Source organism: Calypte anna, chromosome 15 (genome assembly GCF_003957555.1).
Source record: "Calypte anna isolate BGI_N300 chromosome 15, bCalAnn1_v1.p, whole genome shotgun sequence".
Taxonomy (NCBI): domain Eukaryota; kingdom Metazoa; phylum Chordata; class Aves; order Apodiformes; family Trochilidae; genus Calypte; species Calypte anna.
Genome location: NC_044261.1, coordinates 106,406 through 121,372, shown reverse-complemented (window position 1 = coordinate 121,372; position 14,967 = coordinate 106,406). Strand labels below are relative to the sequence as shown.

At 39.5% G+C, this 14,967-nt stretch overlaps 1 protein-coding gene across 2 annotated transcripts in view; it reads left to right on the top strand.

The window, feature by feature from the left end:
- The window catches only part of ZNRF3 (zinc and ring finger 3), a 67,681-nt gene that overhangs the window by 30,377 nt on the left and 22,337 nt on the right, over positions 1-14,967 (top strand). The window contains exons 1-2 of one of the 2 annotated variants that reach the window (XM_030460649.1): positions 240-282; positions 8,566-8,691. In XM_030460649.1, the coding sequence (XP_030316509.1) occupies positions 8,566-8,691 (126 nt within the window). In that variant the 5' untranslated portion in view covers positions 240-282. Of the gene's footprint in view, positions 1-239; positions 283-8,565; positions 8,692-14,967 lie in introns of those variants that run through there. The other variant, XM_030460648.1, reaches the window with a different exon arrangement.

Sequence of the window (14,967 nt, the reverse complement as noted above, 5' to 3'; positions counted from 1 at the left end):
ACTACAAATGCCATAACCCTTCTGTTTTGTGCTTTCCATGTTGCAAAGTGCAAAGCTACCCATTTTCTAATGCTGGCTAGAGCAGCTCCAGCACTATTCTCCATCTCTGCATTTCATTGCAGCCCCAGGGGAGGCTGCACCTCTGTGGCTCTCTCACAGCAGCTGGACTTTGATGAGGACATGCCTGCCTCTTTCCTCTGGCCTCCCTTGGCAACCACCCCTTTGAAGATGACCTCTTGCTGTTTGCCTGTTGTCTCTCTTGTGTCGGATTATAGATGAGAGGTTGGTATGAGGGGAGGGGGGATGGGATGGAGAGTTGTGCGCTTTAAGCCTCCTTTCTTTCTGCATTCTCTTTCTTTTTTTTTTTTTTTTTCTTTTTCATTTTCCTCTTCTCTGTGGCTTTTACCTCTCTTATGGGTAAAATGTTGTCTTGCGTATGGAAAATGGTTTCTGGCAGAAATGCACAGATTCTGTGTGGTGTTTGTGTTTAGGACAAAGGAAGTTTGATTAGTTTTGTGATGAGGACATTGCATTCTTCCTGCAGAATGTACATGTATTAGTTCCCTTCCCCCACCCCTCTTTTAAAGACAATTTTCTTCTTAGTTATAGGGCAGCCTTTTTCTCTGTGCATGTTGTGTTCTTCCCTCCGTCTGTTCCCAGTGAATGCACCATCTTGGAGACAGCACAAAATACATCACCTTGTTAATGAAGGCTGTGTTGTGAGATGGGAATGAGTCCTATAGTCCTGTGTCTGGGTTGCATTTTGTATGGACACTGACTACTTCTGGAAATCCAAAGAATCAGGCTTTGCTAAATAATGACAAAATCTGTCATCACTTAGAGCGAAGGAGCAGCTGTAGGGATTCTAAGGGAGCAAACAAAGCACAGAAATAAATGTCCAACTTTCACTAAAGGGAAAGGTGAACAGGTGAGGTATTTTAGTGCATTGTACTATAACCAATAGTGTTTACATTCTTCTATAAATCCGAATGTCTCCATTCTCACTTTTTTCCTTAATGAAATCACTTTCATCTACCTGTGTCAGCATTTGGTCTGTCTGAGGTTTCTTTAGGCTTTATCAAAGTCTGGGCACGGAGCTGGCATTTAGAAGTGCCAGTTGACATTGCCATTGAACATTGGCTTATAAAGTCAGGAGTTACGGCAAAAATGAAGAAAACGCCTTGGATGTAGTTGGAATGCCTCAGTGCAGCATACCACCCAAAACTGGAAGAACAGGATGTGGTGGGTGTCTGTGATTTCTGCATGTAGCTAGTTTATCCTTATCTTTAATACTTCTTTTTTAATTGGATCTCCTAATATCTTCTATTTAGAAAGCAGCCAGCAAACCCAGCATCTCTCCTTTCACCCCAGCTAGAAGCAGTAAACAAATAAAAGTAATAGATAATTCCCTTGGAAATAAGAGACTTTAAGGGGCAAGTGCAGGGATCAGTTTGTGTTCCCTTTGCTACTTCTCTGAAGAAGATTCAGCATCAGTGTGCCTTTTCATTACCTGCCTTCTTGTGTAATTTTTTTATTCTTACACAGCCTGAGAAAACGTAGGCCATGTAGGCAATAACTCCATGCTTTCTTGCTAAAACACAGTCTGCAAATGAGTAGCTCAGAGGTTTTTCACAGAGATTTGTACTTTTATGAGCTAAAATATTGCCTTCTCTGGTGTATCTGCATGTGCATGTTGTCTTTTAATTCCCTCTTAACACTCTTGGAATTTTCAGCCTGGCCAAACAAATTCCTTTTTTAAGTGTGCATCGTGTGTACTTTTGGCAAGGGAATGTCAAGTTTCTTTTAGGGTTTCTTGTATGAACAGTTTCAATCAAATGGTTTGGTTTTTTTCTTTTTAATAGCTACATTCATTCTTTCTGGGCCCCAGACACTTCATGGGGTTGAACATATAGATCCCATTATGTTGTACAACATTTGTCAGGGGCTCTTCATACTTCCTACTCTTTTTTTCTGCGAGAAAACTTACTTGCAGAGTATTAGTCACTCCATATGAGGCCCTAACTTTAGGGTCAGTGCCATATAATCTCTTCAATTTAAGTTTAATCTCCACTTGAGTGCTATGGGAGAAATGTATTTGTTCATGAGGTGTAATCCTATTTTTCCCAGTTACGATTGTCTAAAGTTCTGTCCACTAGTGCATTTTTGGGCCTGTCTTGTTCCAGATGGGGCCAGAACTCTTTTTGTTTTACTATGTAGCTACTGGCTGCCACCTTCTGCCAAAGCAATCTATGAAGGTATCATCTTACTCTTAATTTTCCCTCCAGTTTCCCTTGTCCTTAGTGGCATGGTGCCTGCATCCTTTGCCACCATCTTTCCACCCATTTAGAGAGGGGAAAAAACCACAACATGACTTTGTTCCCCTTTGCTCTGTCAATACTGGGGTAGGAGAATTCAGTGTAATCACAGCTCTTGAATACTTGAGAGAAGAAATCTGCCCTCAGATTTTCTCAGTATACACATCTTTTCACAGTTTTGTGATTGAGACTTTTTGAAGGAAGGAGATGCCAGCTTTCTGTTTGAATGGCCTGGGAGCTTTCCTGGCAAAGTGGAATAGTGTTCAGCTGCTGTGCTGCAGCAGATCACTCAGCTGCAGTGTGGGCAGCACAAGTGACCTCTACTTGTGATGCAGATGTGCTGAAGTGACAGCTCTGTACACATCCATTACTGTGCATGTGCTCTGGGTGTCATCTATAGCTTCTCTCTGTGGGCAATCCTAGCAGGAGGATGTCTGAGATGTCAGGTATGTTTTTGAGCTGGCACATTTTTTCCCTCTCCTGTGGCATTTGAAGCTGGGCCATGGCACAGGTGAATTGCTCTCATGCATTCACATTCTCTGCAAGCCATAGGTTGGGTATCCCTCTGTCAAAGGAGTAAAGGAATGCTGCTGATTCTTGCTTCAGGTGGTGAGTGTTCTGATCAACTAGATCAGTGCCGAGGTCTGATTTAACAAAAGCTATAGTGGCTGCTCTTCAGACTATACGGCTCCTTTTCACAGGATCTGGTGGAATGTGTGTAAGAGTACTGGCCTGTGGCATAGTAGAATTTTGCAGGTCTTTTCTGCATGGTGGATGTGTTCAACTGCATATCTCTGTTCTTACATTTAATTACAGCATTGACTGGATTTCTCATCACTGCTTTTGGCATACTTCCTGGAGTAAAGTGGACTGTGAGAGGATTTCAGGAATGCTTGATGCTCTTGCTGTAGAGAAAGTTCTGTGGAAACCACTTGTGGCTTCCATGCTAACCACTGGGTCAAACCACATGGTCACAATTGATGGCCAAGAAAAGCTCACTGCTGAAAGGTTCAGGTCCTATAATGTTACATTTTGTGGTGATTTGGTTTTTGGCAGGATGTTCTTTTCAGAACAAGCAAAAAAAGTCTTAAAGTGAAAAGAAACTGTGTTTTCATGGAATTCTGTACTTGCACCGGAGGTGGAAGCTCCATGGTCTAGAGGAGCACAAGGTCATGAGGAAATGCTCTCCTGGCTTCCACCTTTTTAAAAAAGGCTTCTATGTTCCAGCTGCAGTCAGCATAAAACCCTCATGTTCTATCAGGCTTCAGAAATAATAGCATCTCAAGTTTTTGTTAAAAAACCTGCACTTTAGTTCTTGAAAGATATTTCTTTATTTATTTAATTTGTGTGGTTTCAGATTGCTCGTCTGTAGTGGCACATTCTATTGATGCCATTTTCAAAAAGCACTGATGCAGACAAACTATAGCCTGAGCCTTTGTTTTCTGGTGCGGTCTTAGTATTGCTTTGTAGTAATCTTGTAGTTGAGAACCTTAGATCACTTTTTGGCAACAGGTTGCTCTGCCAATACAGAAGAGTAAGTGGAGATGGAAAAGTTAAGCTCTTCATTCCACTGTATTTGTAAGTAGTAGGAAGAAATACAGACGTGTATTGATGTATCAGTTGCTGCATTATGTTGAAGATAAAAATCACAGTAGTGGGAACAGTTAGTGGGAAATCTCTGTCAGCTGATATTACTCTGGTCTGTCCTGGAAAATGAGTGCAAAATAATTTTTGTAGTCCCTAAGATGCAGTAATAGGTAAGAAAATTTCAGAGGCCGTGCAAAAAATAGGTGTTGCTAACACTTCCTTCACTGTTCTGCAGCCATGTGGGTCTCATATTGATTATTTTAGTACGTAAGCTCTACTGGAACATTTTGTACATTTGGTCCAGTCACTGTTCCTACCGCAGAGTGTTAGCCAGGTGTCTTGCCTTTGCTCTAAAATGCTTTTTACTTTGTGCCCTAATGGAAACCTCTCTAGATTATTAGTTTTTTCCTTTCTACCCAGTATCACTTTTTGTCCCTGTGCTCTATTCCTGTCACAGTTTAATTTCTTCTCACACAAACGAAGTGTGAGAAGTGGAGACTTTTTGGTTTTTTCCTAAAGTAATGGCAGGCAGTATGAAACAAAGGTTTAATTAGGCTTGATCTTGTCTCTGAAGTAGACTGAAGACAGTAGCGAGCTCTGTATTTTCTTCCTTTAGGTGCTCATCTTTAGTGATTTGGGCTCCATTGGGTAAATTCCAGATTCCTACATTTTTTCTGTGTTCCGATGCTGGTAGAAAGTAGCCTTCAGAGACAATGGACAAGTTAGGTGTTTTTCAGTGGGGTTAATGAATGAATGGGTAGTTTCATGTCATGGAGCTAGCAAATCTATATTTCCTTCTGGGCCAAAGCACAGAGTTCACTGCACAGGACTGGGCTAGTTTCTAGGCTGTGTTGGTGCAAGGGTGTATAAAATGAGCTGAGCTCTCATCATTGTTCTGACAGGAATTTTCCACATACCTCACTGAATATAAGATGGTACTCTGTGTTGGTTTTTTTCCCCACTCATAAGTGGGGGAACCAGCAGCTTTGTTGAGACCTGTGCTGTTATAATGAAAATACATCTTACTTAACATCGTTTGTTTGTTCTATAGTGTTGTTTGAGTGGGAAACAGGTAACTTGCCACAAGTTCTTACTTCCATTTCTTACTTCAAACATCACTATATGCATGATATCCTACAGATTCCTATCTGAGGGCACTGAAAGATTCATACTAAAAGGAAGTACCAAACACAAAATTCTATGTAAAGCCAGGTCATTTGGGGCAACCTCATTAAAAAGAAAGGTCTTCTTCAGAAAAGGTCTAGTTCTGTAGAATAGGAAGAAGGACAAAGTGAATGCATTGTCACAGCTTCATTTGCTCAGACAATTGTTTTCCACACAGCTTCATAAAGTCTTAATTTTCAGCAAGGCAGTATTCCAGAGTGTGTATATATTTGCCATTATTGATGTTTCAAGTAATTTTAGGGTTAAATGTTGCTTTTGGATTTTTTATGCTGATGAATAATAATTGTTGACAATCTTAAACACATATTTTGTATGTCCAATACTACAGATGGGGAAAATTACAGCAGAGATTAGGTGTTCTGTTATGTGTAGAAAGAAGCTGGCCTAGCAGCATTGTATCCAATACAGTAATTTGCTGTTCATCCTAAGAAAATATTATTACTCCAAGTGAAAGGTAAAATACGTAGCAGAATATTTGAAAGAAACATGAAATCCATTGCTTTCATTCCAGAGTTCTTGTATGTTTTCTGTGGAAGCAAGCTTTGCAGGTAACTTTGCAGATCTGACTGTGTTATTTCAGTTCATTGTGACAATTCTATCAACAGTATGAATGAACTGACCCTGGTCTTTTCCCATCCTGTACCTGCAATACCCATGAAGATCTGTACTGAACTGGACAATTGGTTTGCAGTCCAGTTTATGATCTGATATTGGGTACCACAGACCAGCTTGGAGGAAGGTGCAGACAGCAGACAGTGGCAGTTCTGTTCCTTGAGATTTTCTTTTCCCCACCTTTACAACTTGGTCGTTGTTGAAACTGAATTAAATGTTTAAAACTTTTTACTCAGTGTCACTCCTGCCTCATCACTTCTTTGATTCTTCATTTGCTTCTTTCCACTGACAGTGAATGGAGGTGGACTACCAGATTAAACAACACATAGCAGGAAAAATCAGTAAGGTAAAACCTTCCATTTCTCTGCAGAGTCCAAGTCCTACTTGACTAGAAATAAAATTTTATTTAACAGGGTGCTTATTCATCCAACAGTCACATATCTAAGAATAGGTGTGCATTCACTGTGGAAACAAACGCAGATTTTTTGGATTTTGGAGATTTTTGGAAGTACTGTAAAAAGGTTATGCAAAAACATTGTTTTTTTGAGGTGGGGGAATTGAATGTCTTCTCTTGGCAGGTGGGTTAGGGATGGGATTTTGATGGGTAATTTGTCCGTGAGGCGTAAGAACAGGGTGAAGTTGATGGGGAAGCTAGTTGGAGTGGAGGTTTAAATGACGTGCATTAGAACTCTCAAATCTGAGCAATGTGAACAGATGAGAGCACCCAGAGGGAAGGTAAGAAGGGTGCTGTCACAGAACTCCACCAGGAGCCTAGAGGAAGATGTGCTTGAGGTGGAGGACAGATTGTGCTCCCAAGTTCTGGTCATTGATAACATTACTAAGTTGGTTGTACAATCTGTAATAGACTTCATAATGCCATTTTATGAAAAAAACACTGTTCATTTGAACATGAGTTTCCTCAGTGTGTTGTGTAACACAGAGCCGATGATTAATGTGTCTGACTTACCCGTTAGCTGAATATTTGTGTTGGTCCTGTGGATTTTCGGATTTACTGGATCAAATAGTCTAGGAACAGTTCAGCTTTGCAATGTACATGTTCTTCATTGAACAGTGCAATGGTTTTGTCCCTTTCTGAAATGTACAGACTTTGAGGGAGTACTGGTGGCATAATGTAACTTGTTTCATGGATTACTGTGGTGAGATTCCAGTGTGGTGCATCAAAATCCTCAGGAGCTTGTAGCTTGCAGATGTGCCTAGTGCCTTTGGAACCATTTTAGTTTTGCTTACTGTTTACACTGGGTTTTGCATTCAGGTTTGAGGTTTCTTACGTGCAAGATCATTTTACCATTGTGTGGTGGCTTAATAGATTTTGGTAGGAAATTTGAGGAAGACATTCTGTGCCTGGGTCTTTCAAAATGGAATCCACTTGCTGTGGTTATGGTTGTCCTTGCACAACAATGGTATAGCCAGCATGGCCATGCTGAAGGGAAATTCTTCTGTGACAACTGTTTGGTTTTGTTTGCTAGTCAGAGCACAGCTTTCTGCTAGTAACTACTTTGTATTACTAGCTTGCTATGGTTTGTGAGTAAAAATAGGTGTTCTGAGTGGGTTCAGTTCATGAGTTTGGACAAGAATATGAACATTTCTTTCCCTCAGGGTGAATGTGACTGTGTCAATGGCATGAGTCCTGTACTGAAAGAGATGAGTTCCTGCTTAACTTTTTTCCCTTTGTTGACAAACTTCCCAGGGATTCCTATTTTAGGTTCTTCTATCAGGATACAGTTCAGAAACTTCCTAGGAAAGTTTCTTTCCTGTAGAAAAATCCTGAGCTGTTCATGTGGTGGTTTGTAACACTATGATGCCTTATTCTGGCAAACACAAAAAGAGACAAAAGGTTGTAAAAGATTGTAATCATCAGGAATTTTTGAGGTGATAAAGTTACAGAGTACAATGTTCCTCTGCTGGATTACTTTTTGCCCCCTCTGTAATACTGACCCTCTTAAAATTTGTGGTGCTCTTTTTGAAGTTATTTTAAACCCTGAGCAGATTTTGTAACCTTGGATAAAAGCACCTGAGTCCTGGCTTCAGTTTTGCCCTTTCAGGCATGTGGAAATGCCCCAGTACATTTCAAGGATTTTGAACTAGAAGCTTATTAGGTCTGGGTTAACCCAACTGATACAGAGTACATCAAGGGAATTACATCAAGGGTACAGACTGTGTTTTTTTAGATATTAAATATAGATTAAAGCTTTGTGTTTACTTAAAGGACCCTATGGACTCTGCCTGGGGTTAGTAGTATTATAGTAGTACCATAGTAGTGGCAATTTTGGAGAGAGCATTCGCTGCCTGAGTCCCTTCCCTGTTTTCATGTCTGTGCTGAATTGTTTGTCCATCAGATGCTGAGCTTAGGGAGTGGTTCATCTTCCAGTGATAGTGTCCCAAGCTATTATTGTGCAAATATTTTTTTAAAAGTGATAATGCCTCTCAAACATTGCTTCTGGATCTTATGACATGCAAAGCTTTTATGAGTGACTTTGCAAAACAGTTTGTATTATTTCTGTCAGTTTGCAAGGGATGGTGGTTTGCAATACAAAATGGAGCTTGATATTTAATTATTTTCTATCTGAGAAAAGGGCTTCAAATATTTCACCTTAATTGTGAGCCTTAAAAATTTTTCTATAAGTAAGATAACTGAGCTTGCATAATATGCCAGAAGTCCAACATACTCATAGCATGCTTCAGAAATGTACTGAAATCTTCATATATGCAACCTTACATTTCAGTTTTTCTGATGTACCTTAATAAGTAAAATTGTATTCATTATCAACTAACATATTCAAAAGCAATCTGTATGCTTTTTGAATTCTACTGGTTGGCTAAAGGTTTCTTTCTGATTCTATTTCAGATGCATCCACTTGGATTGTGTAATAGCAATGACGAGGAAGACCTTTATGAATATGGCTGGGTAGGAGTAGTGAAACTGGAACAACCAGAGTTGGAGCCCAAGCCGTGCCTCACTGTTTTAGGAAAGGTAAGGGGGTAGTCTGGGGTAAACACTACATGTAACTGTTTCTTGGAAGAGATAGTTCCTCTCTGAGGAAAAATCAGCAAGAAATAAACCAAGAAAACTCCTTTTACTCCACAAAATACTTCCTTTTTGCCTGTTTTCACTCTAGATGCTTCAAGGAAAGGTAATGTCATAATGATGCTGTCATAGAGATGATGCTAAGGAGCCAAGTGCACACATTCTATTTTTGAGCTCTGAAGGAACCTACCAAAAACTACTTCAAAAGCAGCTGTTTAGCAGAAGCAGTACTGGAGTAGAAATAGGGTTAGCTTGCAAGTATGATGCTAATGCAATCAAAGGAATCTTTTTTTATCAAAAGTGGTCAAAATGAAAGCATTTTATTGATTTTTCCATAGGTACAAGTTTCTCAGAAGACGTATTAATTTCCTTGTTTGAGGGAAGAAGCATCTTCAACTCTAGAAGAGATTTCTTTGCTTTAATTGCAGGATAGATATTTCTGGTGACAAGTTAATTTTCATGTTTTAGTCAAAGAAATAAAAATTTTCATCTTGGTGGAATCTCCCTGTGGAATGCAGCCTTTAAAATCTAAATTCCTTGCAAAACATTGACTTTTGTTCTATGGGGCGAAGTCAGTAAGATATCATCACTGCTGACAGAGTTTATAAAGGGAAGGTGAAATCTGCTCTTTTTTTGTTCTTAACTTAGAATTTTTAAGGGCTGGGGTGGTTGTATGTTTATATTTGAAGTCTAGAGTAGCTGGAAGTATGTGAAAGAACGTAGGCCACAAGTTCTACTGGTAACTGAGCACTTGAAAACACATAAAATCTCTGGGGTTCATCCTAAAATTCAGATGGCTCAAGCTGTTGAGACTTTGGTAGGATAGGATTGGTGACTTGAGATGAGGAGTGAAAATGAGTATATAAGGAAAAAAATAAAATCCTAGGTCAGTGTTTTATAGGTGAAACTGTCTCTGTGTATTTATATATAACATTTGTAAAAACCTCACATTTCAAAGGAAAAGGATCAGCTTGTTATGCATGGTGAGAGACATATCTCTAAGAAGTGACTCGCCTTTGTGTTGAATTTCAGAGTAGTACAATTTTAGGTTGTTTTGTTTTTTTTGTTTTTTTTTTTAATTTGGAATACTGTTTATGTTTCACATAATTCCAGTTGATGCTTCTTTGCTCTTAGGAGAATAAAACCTGAGGATAAGGTCTCATGAGGATGGGAAATAGAGAAGACTGAGTACTGAAAGATGCATAGTAATCCATAAGTAAACTCCAGGAGTAAGTTGAGTCTTAGGGAAAGCCATTTAAGGAAGGAATCTATTCAGTCCCATCTGTTAGGCACCTGAAAAGCATGTGAGAAAACAAGTGTGCAAAACGGGTTAAGATATCCTGCGCAAATGGGATATATTATATTTTCTGACATAGTGACATTGTTTGCCTGACACACTGCTGCACACCCGAGTCATGGCATGTCCTCTGTACTCCCTTTGTCCCCAAAGCCACAATGATCTCCTGTGTATCTGCAGTATCTGCTGATCGTAGCTTCCTGAAGCTTGACCTGCTGAACAGCAGACCCTGGCTTTGCTTCAGGAGCACTGTATCTACTTTGATGCATAATGAGGGTGATGTGTCTCCTGCATAGGCTGTGTCCAGTGTGTATTCCATGTGTCAGTTTATGTGCAGTAATTTTAACAGGTGAAACAACACTCATTTAGTTCCTCAGAAACCTGCTGTCCTCTTGGTTTTATGAAGTGTTGCTTCTCAACTTTGCTGGTGTTGGTGATTTCCTGGTATTATTCATATGCATAAAAGATTCAAGGGGGTTACAGTAAGACTTCACTTAATGTAAATATTTTTATCTCCTTAAAAGATGTAGTGAAGGACATAAAATTTAGGATATAAACTATTTGAACTTTGCAACCTCAGGAATTCTGCTTTGTCTAGTGAAGTCTGATGGTGTGATCAATTATATCTCCTGCTGGCTCCCTCTTTCAGTTCCCTTTTTTAAAATAATGCTGGAACTGCCATTTGGGTCTTCTAGAATCTATTCTTTCATCTTAATACCATTAGAAACCATTCTGTTAAATGAAAGCCATATATTGTTCTTTGGGAAAGCAATGTGGTTGGATCAGTTTGACCTATTGATCTGATAGTAAGGATGAAGTTAGTGCCAAGAAAGTGAGAGAAGATAAGGACTTGTCTTTTTTAATTTGCCGTGGGCATAATTGAGTCTGCCTCAACAGTTTAAGGCAAAACAAAAGGGTCTTTGCCAGGGCAGTTCTCTGTGTACGCACCTCACTTTCCAGTTTATGGCACATATAGGCAATGCTGTTTCAGTTGGACACTTATCCACTAGTTTGGATATCCTTGTCTTTGCTATGAACTGAAGAGGAGGCTCAGGGGAGACCACAGTACTCTCTACAGCTCCCTGAAAGGAGGTTGGAGCTGGGGCGGGGTTGGTCTCTTCTCCCAGGCAGCTATCAGTAAGACAAGAGGGCATGGGTTTAAGCTCTACCAGGGGAGGTTTAGGTTGGATATTAGGAAAAAATTCTTTACAGAGAGGGTGATCAGGCATTGGAATGGCCTGCCTAGGGAGGTGGTGGATTCTCTGTCCCATTTTTAAAAACAGTGTGATGTGGCACTCAGTGCCCTGGTAACCAGGGTGGTAGAGGATTAATGGTTGGACTTGATGATCTCAGAGGTCCTTTCCAACCTGGCTGATCCTGTGTGATTCTGTGGAAAGTTATCCTCTCTCAGTGGACAGTTACTTTGCCCATCTTAGGTCCATAAGGAATGGATAACCTTGTAAGCTTAACATGTAAATGAATGTGTTTAGAAGCTCAGACTAACTCAAACCACAGAAGAATTAAGTGCTCTTCTAAGGGAGTCAATTTAAATGCATTTCACTAAAACTGGTGAACATTTGTGTTGAGTAATATAGTAGTAAAGGCAGAAAGGTTATTTCTTGTGTGTGTGTTGTGGAATGCATGCATATATGAAGGAAGAAGTTGAGGATATGTTTATCTTAATAGTAAAGGAAAAGAAAGTAAGCATCTTATTGTGGAAAGTTTGGAGTATTGTGAAGTAGAACACAAAGACTAGTTAAGAGCTGTTTGTAAGAGCTAAATTCCATGACACACAAATCTGCTACAAAGATGTATGGTTTTATTCACACTTATTTTTAGTTGTGGTCTTTTTTTTTTTTATTTGGGGTGTTTTGGTTGGGGAATGTGTGTATGTTTTGGTTTGGGGTTTTGTGTGGTTTTGGGTTTTTTTTTTGCTTTTAGTAAAAAAAAATGTGTTCTGTGTTTTCAGATGCTTCACTTGTTTATCCACACACTAAATGGGATTGATAGCTGTTAGAAATTTAATGTCTCTTCCCATATGTGTTTTTTTTAATTGCTCATCCTTCTTAGTTAGATTTATATGGTGTAGTAGAAATCAAAAAGTTTAAAAAAATAGATCTCCTGTTAAGTGTCCCTGGAAGCTGGACCCTGATTGGAAAAGGGGCGTGTGTGGCAGCTGTGATTTAGCATTGCCTTTGATCTCAGTGCAGCCCTGTTTGAGGCAATGCTGCGTGCAGGCAAAGCAAAGGCCTGGGTTTTACTGATCTGATGAGCTCCTGAATAGGGCTAGAAAGGGAATGACAGAGGAAGAAGAAAGCTTTGGAAATGAAAAGGAAACCCTGTGAACTCGACCAGCATTATTGGCTGGATTTGCCTACCAGGGAGCCGCTCAGTTTCTGCCAGGCTAATTCTGCTCCAGCTTTTCTCCCCCACACCCCCGAACCCACCTCCCCCTCTTCCCTCTCCTTTTCCTTCTTTCAGGCTTGTTTTTTTGTGGGTTGTTTTTGTTTTTGTTTTTGTTTTTTTTTTTTTTTTTTTTTTTTGAGACATGCCTGTAGTAACTTGGTTCTCAGGCTGGGAACCCACTGAGCTGTTGCCATGGTCACTGGGAAGCTCTTCGAGCCATGTGCTTCAAAGGGAACCTTTCCCCTCCTGAAATTCCTGCCTTCTCTCCCCACAGCACAATGATGCTCCTTCTCCTTTGCCCCAGCAACAGCTGTGCTGCCAGGAAGGGAGAAGCAGTGCTGCCCCCAGTACCTGCTGCACGTCTGCATCCCCTCTGTGGCTAGGGCAGCACCTGCTCCTGTCCTGCACCTTCCAAAACGCAGCCCCACTCTTCTTCCTCCTTCCAGTCATCTCTGAATGCTGACAGATGACATTCAACAAAACAGTGAAATACAACTCAGCAATGATGTTGTTTTTTATATTTCAATGCAGGATAAATAGTGAGCAAATGCTGAAGATTCGCTTAAAAGGAGCACTTCTTCCCTTTCTGCAGGCTTGAAAGTCCACAGGGAAGGATTTTGTTCTTGTTTGTTTCTGGGACTGCTGAAGGGACTCTTCTATAATAACTAAGATGTCTTTATTTGAAGATGTGCCTCTAAGTAGGACCTAACAAAGAGAGGCTGTCCCTGCTACTGTAGCTTCCTGTTTTCTTCAGATCAAAGAATTCTGTAATATGAGGAAATTCCCAACAGTTCTTTCAGTATCCATTCACTTACTTTTATACAAAAACATTTACACAAATATTAACTGGGAGAATCTCTTGTTTTGCCATGTCATCATTAGGATCAGGGTACTTGGGTTCTGAGCAAACTCATCATAACTTGAGTCTGCATTGAATGGTCTGTTTCCTTTTGGTCTAACAATTTAATATTAAATGTAAAGATTCATATAAGGTAGTCAAACAAGAAATTATGGGGCTATGTTAGTAGTTTAGTTCCTGAAAAGAGTGATCTGTTCTGAGATTTGAGGAAGGCCTGTGGGTAGTCAGTTTTAATCCTTTTCTCTCAGAGTTATTGAAAGTAACAAAAAAAGAAAGGTGAATTGAACAAAATTAATTTGTTTTTATATTAGTAGCCTAAATTAAGCATAGTTAGATGTACAGATTAGTATTGCAGTGACTGTATAAGCATAACTTTTGTTTCTGTATCATATGAATAGTTTTGTGTAGGTTTTGGATAATTTCCTGTAGAAATTCATTCAGTTCAGTTGTAGAAATGCATATGGAAATTGACAATCTTGCATGATAAAATTTTTCAGGAATTAGGCTCAAGCTATGCAGTAGATTAGATATAAATTGTTAAGACTTGTCCAAAGTGGTTCATTAGTCTTTCAAAAACTTTGTTCAGATATTTTCACCTGGTAGTGGCAGTTGCAGTAACCCACCCTATGATGGGTCCTCTGCCACATTCAGAAGAAGATACTGTCATTTTAGGAAAACTTTTAACATCAATTGAAAGAGTTGACATTCGACTTGTGATATCTGTTCTACAGTTTGGGGACCTTTGCTGCCATCTGTCAGCCCATATTTCTTTGTAAACAGCATCTAGAAAGCATTTGGAATTAATTTCAAGTCAGTAGTCTCAGTTTACAGCAAAATTTAATTGGTCTGGCTGAAAAGCAATCGTGTAAGTGACTTCCGAGCTGGTGGGTTTGGTTGGTTGTTGGTTTGGTTGGTTGTTGGTTTGGTTGTTTCAGTTTGTGGCTACATGAAGGTTTATGTTGGCAGCAGAGTATCCAGTGGAGGAAGGAACAAGTAAGAGGAAGAGAGTAAGGGGACTGCTCCTTCTGATGGCCTAAACTACAGACTGAGAGAAATTCACCAGTAGAATCTTAATATGCGTTGTTTTTAACTCTCAGACATTCTGTGTTAAGACGGAAGTTGTTATGAAGCAGAAGTTTCTTGAATGAGACTATGTGGACTAGTTGATAGACCTAGATTGCGCATGTCAAACATGCCAAAATTCTGATTACAACATAAACTGCATTTATCAATTCCATTGTTTTGTAATGAAAAAAGAGTGTGTTTTGAGCAAATATCATCCTGCCTAGTGTTAAAGACTCAGTCTTGTTCTTTAAGAGTCTGCATTCACTTTACATTTGTTTTTCATTTCCATGGTCTGTTGCCTTAGCACTGCCTAAAATGAGAGTTTAAGTACAAATGTAATCTCTGCCATGCATGGTTTTTTTCTTATTGTATTTGTGCAAAAGTATGTATTGAGAAACAGATTTACCACTTTCCTGATACACTAAGGAAGAATGTAAGTGCTGTAATATCATCCCGATTGTTTCTTATTATTCCTCACTTTTATCACTTACAGTGTCTGGGACAGATGAAATATTAACATAAACAGAAAACATCTTCAAAAAAGTGGTATTTGAAGTGATACTGTTACTTATGCAAATATTCTTGTCATTTATCT